At 32.3% G+C, this 13,462-nt stretch overlaps 1 protein-coding gene across 1 annotated transcript in view; it reads right to left on the minus strand.

The window, feature by feature from the left end:
• Positions 1-1,955: 1,955 nt before the first annotated feature.
• LOC139488919 (uncharacterized) overlaps positions 1,956-13,462 on the minus strand; it is a 37,987-nt gene continuing 26,480 nt past the window's right edge. The window contains exons 5-10 of the mRNA XM_071274887.1: positions 10,424-10,510; positions 8,643-8,991; positions 6,060-6,233; positions 4,945-5,073; positions 3,474-3,588; positions 1,956-2,371 (exon numbers count right to left, since the gene is read on the minus strand). Coding sequence (XP_071130988.1) covers positions 2,116-2,371; positions 3,474-3,588; positions 4,945-5,073; positions 6,060-6,233; positions 8,643-8,991; positions 10,424-10,510 — 1,110 coding nt within the window. The 3' untranslated portion in view covers positions 1,956-2,115. The remainder of the gene's footprint in view (positions 2,372-3,473; positions 3,589-4,944; positions 5,074-6,059; positions 6,234-8,642; positions 8,992-10,423; positions 10,511-13,462) is intronic.

The raw sequence follows: 13,462 nt of genomic DNA on the forward strand, positions 1-13,462 counted from the left end.
GTCCGTCCAGCGTATTCCCTCAATTTTATCTTTACTATGTTTAAGCGCCCCTATCCATATTCCTTCTGTTTTACAACGATTTAATCTCAAACCTGAGAAAGAACCAAACGTTTCTATTATATTCATAGCATTTGATATGTCGGTTTTTGAACTACAAAAAAGAGTTGTATCATCCGCCAATTGAGATATTTTTATGCTATGTGTTTTTTTATCAATAGTAATTCGGATACCTTTGACATGTTTGATGTCGGGGTTTTGTCGTAATTTCAAAGCCATAATTTCTACTGACAAAACAAAAAGTAAAGCAGATAAAGGGCATCCTTGACGAATTCCTCTGGAGTTTTCAAAAATCTCAGATGCCCATCCATTATTTATTACACATGTTTGTATTCCCTTATATAAAGTTTCCACCCATGATATAAATGATTCATTAAAACCGAAATGTTTTAGAACGCTTAACATGAATTCCCATTCCAAAGAATCAAAAGCTTTAGTAAAATCAACAAATACGATAGCCCCATCAATTCCGTATGATTCTGCATAGTCCATAATGTCTTGAATTTGCCTTAAATTGAATCCAATAAAACGAATTTTTACATACCCAGTTTGATCTTCATTAATTAGTTTAGGAAGCAGTTTTTTAAGTCTCTGAGCCAAAACATGGGATAGTATTTTCAAATCTACATTTAATAATGATATAGGACGATAATAATCCAAAGATAATGGGTCATTCTTTTTTAAATAATAAAGATAGTACACCTGTTCGTTGGGTATACGATAAAAGTTTTTCCTCGTGTCCATTATTAAGAACTTTAACTAACATAAGTTTTAATTTTTCCCAGAAAGTCTTATAAAATTCCAAAGTCAAGCCGTCAAGACCTGGTGATTTATTAAGCTTCGTCGTATTTATTGCACTAGTGCATTCATCTATAGTTACATCCCCATCACATTCTTTAAAGTCATCAATATTTATATCCTTTTCCATAATAGTATCCGAAACGTATGAATGTAACAAATTTTTATCGGGGCATGTTGTAGTGTATAATAGTTTATAATAATTCTTTATCATTTCCAAAATTTCTTCCTGGTTTGTTGTTACTTCGTGTCTTTCGTTTCTAAGCTTATTAATAGATTTTTTAACCTGTCGCTGTTTTTCTAATCCTAAAAAATAAGCGTTATTCTTCTCCCCTAATTCCACCCATTTTTCCCTAGATCTAATTTGAGCCCCCTTGGCTTTATATTTATAAATTTCTTCTAAATGCACCTCTAATTGTTTTATATTATTTGTTAACTTTTCATCTTCCTTTAATTGTTCATCTCTTAATTTCGTAAGTTGCTCTAATTCGTTTTCCAACTTTCTTGTTGTCTCCCTTGATAACTTTGATTTTCTTTTACAGTAAAGTATAGATTCGTCCCTAATTTCAACTTTTAAATTGTCCCATAGTAAACGGATATCACTGCTGTCACTATTGATTATACGACCTTTAAACCTATTTATCACATTATTGATTTTATCTTGATATTCAATATCTTTTAAAACAGAATTATTTAATTTCCAGTACCCATTCCCTCTTTCAGAATCTAAAACCCGAATGTTAATTACTACCCCTTGATGGTCAGTCACTTTAATAAGCGCTGGTTTTATTTTACAATTCTCAACCAGAGACTGAAAGTCTTTTCCAATTAAAATATAGTATATCCTACTTGCTTGAGTCTTATCTTTTCTTCTCCATGTAAATTGTTGTGTGCTTTCGTGTAGAAAGCGCCAAATATCTATAAGGCTATGATTTTTAATAAAAGTTTTTAAACTATTAACAGGTTCGGTAAATCGTGCACGACTAACCATTAAACCGATCCATATGTGAAAATTTTAAAATACGCTGTCTATTTCAAAGGAAAGACGACTTTTTTTTCAAATTCGAGGACTGAATTATATTTCATTATTTATATCTACTGATATCTATTTACGGTGACAAGGTCATGTTTATTTTATTTTTAAGTAAAGGTTTTAACGAGACTGTCTTTATAATCCGGTTCTATGTGTATCTTCAACAATGGCCTCTCTCCAACATTGAGGACTAAAATACTATTCATGACTAAAACCTCCATTGTAGTTTAGCCAAAGGCTGAAGACCCTTTGTGATCAACCTCGTAGTAACAAAAATATAAAGTATGATCGTTAGTACAAGTAGTGTCATATGGATGAGCTCCATGACAACTGTCTTTATTGCCGGTGTTTTCGTCGTCAAAATGGAAAAATTCTTCTCGAACTGTCATACCATAGATTTGCTGGCACCCGCTTGTGTATCTCATTAAATAGAACGGTTTATCTATAGGCAGAAAAATCTTATTGGCGATAGGCCCATCACTTCTGTAAAAAAAGAATTAATGGAGTTTTCATAAACATGATAACATTTTGAGATAAAAGTGTTATTTGAAAAGTGTGGTGTGCTTGCCATTGAAATCAATATTCATAAAGACCGAAGGATAGAGATATGAACGTTAACATATGAAGCCATTCAACTTTGCGATGTGTGAATATACTCTTTATTTCTGTAAAACAAAAACCTGCATTATAACTAGTACTGTTAATGTTATCGACTATAAGATGCAGCATCTACATCCAATAATTGTTAACTACTAATCATAATCACTTGAAATTTCATTTCGGAATGAATCCGATTTGGTCATGAACTGCCACTTTGTACACTTAAGTCGTAACTTCAACCCCCTTCCCTTTCATGACTGTGACCTACCGAATTATACTATTTACCGGATTTGTTATAAAATAAGCAACACGACGGGTGCCACACGTGGAGCACGATCTGCCTACCCTTCTGGAGCACCGAAGATCATCCCTAGTTTTTGGTGGGATTCTTGTTGCTTATTCTTTAGTTTTATATGTTGTGTCATGTGTACTATTGTTTGTATGTTTGTCTTCTTTCGTTTTTAGCCAGGCGTTGTCAGTTTATTTTCGATTTATGAGTTTGACTGTCCCTCTGGTATCTTTCGTCCCTCTTTTGTACATTAATGAGATGAGGTTACATATTTTTTTTATTTTTATGTAATGGAATAAGATTATGACAATGACTGAAATCGACATATGCATATTCCTGTGAATGACCATACATTTAACAGATTGAAACCCTAAATATAACTTGATAATGTCCCAAGTAAATTCATTCAATCTATTTTGATAATTTATAGATATCCTCAACTTTGTACTTGTTTGGCATTATACCTATTTTGATATGAGCGTCACTGATGAGTCTTATGTAGACGAAACGCGCGTCTGGCGTACTAAATTATAATCCTGGTACCTATGATAACTATTATAGATATCCACATGATTGATGTAATTCAAATTCAGTATCCAAGAAAAGAGAAATGTCAGCTTTGGTACGAAATTGGCTGCGTTAATGTCAATTGCAATTAAGATTTACATATTTACATTTCTCAATTGCAATTCTTACCTGCAGCAAAAGTATATATCTGTATCTGCACCATATGATCCGTATGGTAATGTGCCACTCATGCTGTTAGAATTATGATTTTCATCATCCCAGTGAATATAACCTTCGTCAAAACCTATGAACAGTTTATTCTAATGTGAAAACATTTAGCTGTGCATGTTTATTGTACAAAACAGAGGTAGGGGATAAATAGGAATATCAAACATTTATTACATAATGGATTATGATAAATGTATCCATGGGTTGACTCCTTTCACTCTAAAAATGTCGACATTTGTTTTCAAACTGACCTGCCATCTCACTCCTCCATTATTGATTATCGTTGTATATTATATTGTAACATTGTCCAATTTTAAATTTTTCAGTTTAGATGTGCATGTTGGTATGATATCGATGTTTCTGTCCATTGATTTTTGTTTCGCTTTTTTAGTAATTCTGTTTTATAGTGTGTTCATATTTTGTGCTGTTACACAACTACATTTAGAGCAGGTTTGTCCGCCCGCAAAATTAATATGTTTAGCTAGCTATAAAACCAGGTTCAATCCACCATTTTCTACATTTTAAAATGCCTGTACCAAGTCAGGAATATGACAGTTCTTGTCCATTCGTTTTTGATGCGTTTTGTTATTTGATTTTGCCATGTGATTATGGACTTTCCGAATTGATTTTCCTCTGAGTTCAGTATTTTTGTGATTTTACTTTTTTTATATATATATGCTTGTCCCAAATCAGGAGCCTGAATCGGGTAGTTGTCGATTATTGATGATTATCAAATGTGTTTCGTTTATTGTTTTGTAAAGTTTATTCATATGTTGAGCTGGTGCACCACTGTCTTAGCTTTAAATGTTAAAATATACCGCCTGCACATATTCATGATATTGGCCAATCAGTATTAGCCACACCTCAAACCATGTTATTTTAATAAAATGGCTATGCCCATTTTATTTAATGGTTGACTGCAACCTATAGCACTGCACTTGGCAAAGACTTTTTCTATCATATCATATATTTTTTTCTAACGTCATTTAATACAGTGTTCTACATGAATTCGAAGAAACCAGTTATATTGTTTATACCGGTATAGCAATGCATAATATCATGTTATGTTTCAATTTATCAATAACAAAATCATTGTTCGCTAGTATATTTCCTGCTTCTTATTATACATGCAATATATAATATAAAATTGATTAATTTCTTACCTGAATCTACTTGAACTATATTTCGATATCTCTCAATGCTTGTAGGAAATTTGTATCTGTTTCGAATATTTCGTTGAAACTGTTTATGTCATATAATAGATAGCTATAATCTTAACAATTTAAAGTTTAACCTAAATAATAAGTATTAATCTATTCGTTCCTTATTAGTTACATTAAAAATAAATGATTTTCGTTAGCTGAAGTTAACCATACCATCCCTCTTGTGACGTAAGAATGCACGTTTTATCTATTCCCTCAATTTAACTTACCAGAAGGGCATTTTCCATACTTGAGAATGCAGTAATTTCCAGCAGGCCAATTTCTTTGATATATACCGGCGTTTCCTGACATCTGAGTGCAGAAGTAGAATTTGCAATTTCTTTGAGTATGTGTATCACCTTCAAAATAAATGCACAGAAGTGTAACGCATATATATCTTGAATTTTCAAAACACATCAACAAAGTAGACATTTTTTAGAAGATATCTGTACTGTAATTTATCGTTTCTTTGTTATCTTGTCTATATATGAATAGTTCCTTTGTTTTACTGGAAAGCTGTATCACTTGATGATATTATAAAGATACAACTTCAATTAGTAGAGAGTCTTATCCTGTGAATATTTCTAAATGAAATGCTGCAACTTAATCCAACAACCTCAGACCAAGGTAACGTTGGATGCATTTGAGTTTTTGTTTTAGGTCCAATATGCATATAAATATTAACGTTTATATGTATTCATACATATCTGGCTTAACCATGTTTTAGGTGTTATAGTAAATGACAATGGTGAATCAACAAAAACTCCTCCGACGCATGAAGTTTGTAGAAAGTCATTACTAATTAAGGTTTGCAAGTACCTTGCAACCTTTTGTTCTTATGAAATGCCAAAAGTGATACATAGAGCTCATCAAAATTGTTTAATTTGAACAAATGTTTGCGTATGTGTTAGTTATATGTTATCGGTGATAGGTGGCGCTAGCTTATGGTAATTTGAGATTCGAATTCCTGAATAGACACTAAAGCTGCTGTCAACGAACCAAGTGTTGAAGGGTAAATTCAGGAGTAACAAACATTTTATAATTTTTTAATTAAAAATATACGTCATAGCAGGCAAAATATACAATTCTTGAAAATTTAAATCACATTCCGAGACATTGACTTAATCAAATATGAACTAACAAACTCATCTAATTTGACATTCTTCATGGTTATTCGGTTATTCAATCATCATTATGGTACGGTCCCCTTTTACGAGTGTTTCAATTAGTTCGTAACTGATAAAATTCAAAACTAGTTTTTGTTATTATATTTAAAATTGAGAGAAGTTGATTTCTGCAGATCTGTATATTGTTTAGATATTGAAAACAGTAATAACATACTTACCAGCTAAATGATGACCAGATGACCACGAATTGTTTCCTGTATCGTCCTCGCTGTCATAATACCTCCATCCAGTTTCAAACCATATATGGGAATGTGGGCATCCTGAAGAAGGTTGATACAAGGAAAAGGTTCCCGTCGGCCAAATTAAGGGAACGCTCAATGTGTGTGCATATTCTGAAAGAAATACGGAATTGCTTATGTTATGTAAAAAAGCAAACTATACGAACCATAGCAATGTTATTTATATAATTATGTCATCTCAAATTACCGTCTGTACTTAAGAATCATTATTGTACTTACCCGCTTAATAATTCCTAAAATTAACACAACATTTCAAGGCTTCAATAACTTTATTAATTTCTTTCACTTTTAGAATCCAAAAATGACCTTTATCATGTCTGTAACTATTCAGAAACAATTTTCGTTTTAAAGCAATCATAATTATCGTATTTTTCTGTACTGTTCATTGTATCGAGAAATATCCTGTCATTATGGCTTCGTCAAGGTCGTTGAAAAGCCCTGTCAGTACCACGAAATCTAGCGGAATTAAAGCTGTTGCCGAAATGTTGAAACAAGTTGGATTGACATACTGTCTATACTACTGAATCAATAGAATCCAAACTTAACCACAATCATCCTTTGAGTACTTAGTTTGTAAATAAATGTGTTCCATGAACCAGTTGGTCAACAAGGACTCAGAGAAGCTTAGTTTTATACCTAAATTTTAATTATTATTATTATCAACACACATGGTCATCGATACTAAAAATACAGTAAAGGAAAAAATTGCAAAACTTCAAAACAATTATAAACTTGGTCGGATTATCAAAATAATGACAACGTTTGACATACGACTCCTCGTTTACTGGTTATTGCCTTTGGATGATTGTTTCCAATATCTTTAGATTTTGACATTTATCTTGTAAACAATGATAGAGTAAGATAAAATGAAACAAGCCAGGAACATGGCAGTTTTCATCACATAATCCGTTTCTATGTATATTGGCGTTTGTTTTTGTAGCAGTTCAGTGTTTATATGTTGTTCTGTTTAATTGGGTTTTTTTTCTACCTTTTAGTTGATGTGTATCCCTCATTTTTAGTTTGTGACCCGGATTTGTTTCAAGTAAAATGGATTTGTGACTAATGAACACCGATATGCAACTGTTGCCTTTATTTAATGTGCGATATAAAAAAAAAAGATGTAGCATGATTTCAAATAAGACAACTTTCAACCAGCATCTACAAAACGTGGATGTTAGCAACCATGTATTAAACAGTGAGTCATCGCACATAATAATAATAATAATAATAATAATAATAATAATAATAATAATAATAATAATAATAATAATAATAATAATAATAATAATAATAATAATAATAATAATAATAATAAATAATAATAATAATAATAATAATATTAATAATAATAAAAATAATAATAAATTCTTTATTTAAAGAGGGTAACTCAATTAGAACTAGTCTAATTTTAATTGAGGCCCTCAAACAAAATACATGCATACAGTTAACATTCATACACTCATACATTAAAATACAATATATATTACAATATATATTACTAGTATATACACAATCCAATCATTCAAATATACAAATGATAATAAATGGCAATATTTGATAAAGTTTTGTTAAAGGAAAACAAATTATTTGAATTGACTTGCATATAATTTTCAAGAAAATGATTATAACAATGTTTCTTGAATAATTCCACATTACGACATTTTTTTTTTTATTTCGAGTGGTAAATTATTCCATACTTTGGTTGCAGAATAACGAAAAGATTTTTTGATAAAATGTTGGATTTGATCTTGGAACAAAAAGATCATTATTAGAGACAGATCCTAAGTTGTGGTGTTGCATATCATCAATAGTTAGCATTGCTAAGTAATCAGGTGTTAGTCCATTTACAATTTTATACATTAGAATTGATTGTTGGTATTTTATTCTTTTGTAAAAGATGTTTAAAGATGAAAACATGAAATTAGATGGAATAGAAATATCGCATTCCAGTATAATTCTTGCTACTCTTTTTTGAAGTTTTATGATCCTATCTGAATCTTTTTGTAATAAATTTCCCCAAACTGAACTACAATAGTCTATACATGGTAGGATATATGCATTATAAAATGGTTGCTTTGTGTGTATTGTCAAATATACTTTAATTTAAATAAAAGTGATATTTTAGATGAGATAATTTTACATATACGATCAACATGATCTTCTCAGCTTAAATTTTCATCAATGTCAATTCCATGTAATTTGAAAGAATGGACATTCTCAATACATGTTTCGTTGACAGTAATACATAATTCTGATAGTTGTGTAAGTTTTTGTTTATAACCCAATTTCATACAATTAGTTTTTTGGGCATTGATTTTCATACTGTTATTCTTACATCGTATAAGAGACCTAGTAGAAAAAAAGTGAAACAGTTCAACCTAAAATAAAAATATGTCCTGAATAATTAAGGTCACGCGTTGTCTTCTTAACATTTAAGTACAACAATTCGGTATACTTTAGATAAATTGTATGTGCAGTAAGACTGAAGACATATATATTCACCTGTTGGTGCTGATATTATATGATAGAAAGACGGATATTCATTCATAGCTTTCAGCAGATTCTGTTTTATGACTGAAAAATTTCTCTGCATCATATTTGGGCAAATGCTATCCCAATGCTGTATATTTTCATTTGTCCAGAAATCGTCATTTAAGAATCGTGCAATGGACACCAAATGAAACTCGAGGGGTTCAGATGTCCCCATTCTTCCAACATTCAACTGATTATGTAGGTTTCCTGTTGTAAGCGTTTTCAAATCAGATGTCCGTAGATTGGACGTGTTAAGATAAGCAATGGACCCGTCATCTTTCACAATTTCAATTTTCCATATAGGTGGTTGAGTATATTTCTAAAAAAAAGAAAATGTTTTTTATTAATTAGATTTATAATAGTTACTATAAAAACAAATAAAGATGTCAACAAAGAAAATCAGAAATGCAAATTGGCACATTAGCAAAAACGAGAAAACAAAAACTTACCATATCAAAATAACACAATGCCGGGATATAAAAGTACTGAGCAACGTCAAATGGATATCACCAATAAATAGACTAAGAGTGCATTTCTTTCTCACACAAAAGATACAAACGTTTCAGCGTGAACCCATTTGGATCATTTGTATCTAACATACATTTGCAAAGTTTGCATAAATTTTGACAAACTATACATTTGCTGAGAATGCGTCTACAGTTTGTCGTTCGTCATTTGTTAGTTCAAACGCCGTCTATCTTTCTAACTTTTACATTAAAACAATCATATACAAATATTTTTTTTCACTAAAAAAGTTTGATTCTGGCGAGAGAAAAATAAGCCTAATCCTGCATGATTGTCATAACTCAAAACAATGTCACATATTTCTCAAATTTGGGTATCGCCTTTCCATTCTTTCATTACTGCAATTTTCAATAAAAGGTCAAGTATCATCATGATCCAGTAAAAGTAATATTTACAAGAACAAATAAAAGAATACAATTACACATTATTGAGATAATAAACGACTACAGTACCTTTATCTCATCTATACATCAAGTCTATCATGTATTGTGAAGTTGATACGGAATATTTATCAACAAGGTCTTGGCATCTTCCGATGAACTTTTTTTTTTTTTAGAAAAATGGTTCATCAACTTTCTGCTCAGACACTGGTGTCGTTTAAAAGTAGTATTAAATATACTTAACTTTAAATTTTAGATATGTACTTCTTTTGTTGTTGTTGTTGTTGTTGCATCATTACGAATCCATGAGGTATAATCGCCGAAATATATTTTATTTGATGACGGTTGATCGTAAACTTATTACCTATTGAGTTTGGTGCCGAAGTTTTCGATAATGTTTTTGTTAAAAACCATCACAGAACCAAAGAACACGTGAAAACGCAGTTAGATTACAGAGTGTTATTTCTTATTTTTTTCAAGTGTTCCAATTTTTAAAACTGTTATAACAGTAAAATGATTACAGATATTTCCGAATTGTTTACTAATACATTGTATCTCTTTTCCAGTTTGTGTACTTTTTCTTGTATAACGTTATTTCTCTTTGCAATTGCGCTGTGCAATTATCTAATTTCCAACGAGATGTGTAACATTTAAATGCACGCGACGTGATGAATAACAATTTTCTTCCAGTGTATATGCTGTTTTAATAAAAATCCAATTAATGCACACACAAAATCTTCTCAATTCATCCCTTTTTTTTTGCTTTTTGATAACATTTATTACCCGACAACAATTTCAAAAACCCATAATTTTTTACTTCAATGTATCAAACTGCAAGTGCATTACCTTGAATAGTTCCTCTGCGACATTGGTCGCTGGAATTTCATATTGACCGACTGTCTTTGTCCCAGTTTCAACTTCAATTATAACATGCTAAAATGTTAATGAATAAACGTAAATCATTGCTAGCTTTTTTTATAATATGCCTAATTTTTTAATATGATATCAAAACATTAATTTAAAAGTAAAAGTTTAGGTTTGCGAAATATTATAACATGAATTTTAAGCCTCGGTCACACCTTACCGGATAGCACGAACGGACGGCTAACGGATGAAAATAAAAGTTGCCCGTTGACAAAATTGTTATCCGTTGAGAGTCCCTTGATGTACTGACCGAATAAAACGGACGCGTAACGAATACATAACGGACACACACCGGATATGCAACGTACGAGAAACAAAAACGTACCGAACAGAACGGATGTCGAACGTACAGACGTTACGCACGATATTGCGTCTCAAATGGTAACGTCAAACTTTTTACGTTTTACGGCGATTAAAGATTATTGGGGATATTTTTTTTTTATTTCGCTAGCAGTTTTTGTTTTGCACATCAATATGGATACTTCTTAATAGATATAGGAAGATGTGGTGTGAGTGCCAATGAGACAACTCTCCATCCAAGTAACAATTTATAAAAGTAAACCATTATAGGTCAATGTACGGCCTTCAACACGGAGCCTTGGCCCACACAGAACAACGAGCTATAAAGGGCCCCAAAATTACTAGTGTAAAACAATTCAAACGGGAAAACCAACGGTCTAATCTATATAAAAAACGAGAAAAGAAATTAATGTTTAATTGTACTGAATATTCAAGAAATATTTCCCCCTGAAAGTAACGTACGCAACAATCAATAAAATATATCGTATTTAGGTAATGCATAAGTCTATATGAAATGAGAATATATATATATACGGTATGATTAGTGCCAATGAGACAACTCTCTACTAGAGACCAATTGGCATAAAACGTAATAAAATGCAATGTTTCCCTATTTAGATCCGAAAAGGAAGAAACTATAATTATATTTTACTTGAATGTAAAAAGTTTGTCGGGAATTACAAGTTAAACGGGTCTTGCTTATAAAATTCACTTTACTTTCTTTAATAACGCAACAATTAGATTAAGACATTTAGACAAATCGCATAAATATTCAAACTGTTTCTGTGTAACTAGTTTCGGTTTGTTCTTTAAAATGCCAAGAAAGGACAGTGTCTGGCCTGGATAAGAGCTGCTTGATTGTGAAGACGTGCCCTTACTCTAAGATCGATTATGAATAATAAGAATTCATGAACCTGAAGATGTCTGACATACCAATAATTAGCATTTCCAACATTCGTTCAACATCGGTTTTATCCGTTAAACGTCCGGTAGAAGTCCGTTGGTGAATTTATCTGCAAGACCTCAAACAGATGTATAAAGCCTCGGTCACACCTTACTGGATAGCACGAACGGACGCCTAACGGATGAAAATAAAAGTTGTCCGTTGACAAAATTGTTATCCGTTGGGAGTCCGTTGATGTACTGACCGAATAAAACGGACGTGTAACGGATGCATAACGGACACACACCGAATATGCAACGTACGATAAACGGACACGTATCGGACAGAACGGATGTCGAACGTACATCCAACGGACGAGTACCGCATAAAACGGACACCTAACGGAAGCGTAACGGATAAAACGGATGAACAAGATATTCGGAAAAATCAAAAGCGACAATAATAATACATGTAAATCGCATAAATATTCAAAATGTCTCTGTGTAACTGGTTTTGGTTTGTTCTTCAAAATTCCGCCAAAGGGCAGTGTCTGGCCTGAATAAGAGCTGCTTGATTGTGAAGACGTGCCTATACTCTAAGATCGATTAGGAATAATAAGAATTCATGAACCTTAAGAAATCTGACATACCAATAATTGGCATTTCTAAGGCGAAATTTTCAATTGGCATTTATCCGTTTCAGATCCGTTCATCGTCCGTTTTATCCGTTATACGTCCGGTAGAAGTCCGTTAGTGAATTTATCTTCCAGACCTCCAACGGATGTATAACGGACACGTAACGAATACAAAACGGAAACGAAACGGACGAGTACCGTACAAAACGGACGAACAACGGCCGTTCAACGAACATTTTATCCGTTGGACGTCCGTTCAAAGTTTTGAACATGCTCAAAATTTTCCACCGGACAGAACGGACGGCGACGGATAAAACGTACGCTTAACGGACATGCAACGGATATGGACGGACGTCTAACGGATAAGAACGGACGTCTAACGGACATGAACGGATTGAAAAAAAGTTATCCGTTAGGCGTCCGTTCGAGCTATCCGGTAAGGTGTGACCGAGGCTTAACGGACGTGTAACGAATGCACTCCACAGTTAGAAAATAAAATTAAAAATGAGCCCCAAAATGTTTTATCATCTCCTATTCCTGGATTTCTAATACATTAACCTAACTGTTTGTGTTGTACATGTGCATATGTATGTAATCAGTATCTTCCATAGATTCAATTTTCCAAAGTTAAAAGGGTGAAAATTAATTCCTTTTATGTGTATCCATGGTAACATTCAGCATTTATTTACCATAAAATATTGCAAAAAGGGGGGTGAACATGTCATATATCCCCCCAAAATTTGGATCAAACTAGAATTTCAATGCCTTTGAGTGATACCTTTTTAGAAACTGTTTTCTTAAATCTTCCTAATGATCAAATAAAAAATGGGTGTCTTTCGCCTCATTTTTTCGTAAAATCCAATCACAAAGTTCGTGCGATAAAAAGTTGGAAAAAAACATTATAATAATTGCCGGACCAATGTATGGTATGGACATGCAAATACGGACTGTCATACAGAAAACAGCCTATATTACATACATTACATAACCTTGATGTTCATATAAACCCAATACAAAGGCTATTTTAATACTCAGCTATCCAAAAATGAATTTTATTGCACACTAGCTCTCATATTTAAAAAATCCACAGGGGCCAAAATGCGAAACTACACACCTAACTGTGGAGTGCTACCTTAAGGTGAAA

Source organism: Mytilus edulis, chromosome 9, assembly GCF_963676685.1.
Source record: "Mytilus edulis chromosome 9, xbMytEdul2.2, whole genome shotgun sequence".
Classification (NCBI taxonomy): domain Eukaryota; kingdom Metazoa; phylum Mollusca; class Bivalvia; order Mytilida; family Mytilidae; genus Mytilus; species Mytilus edulis.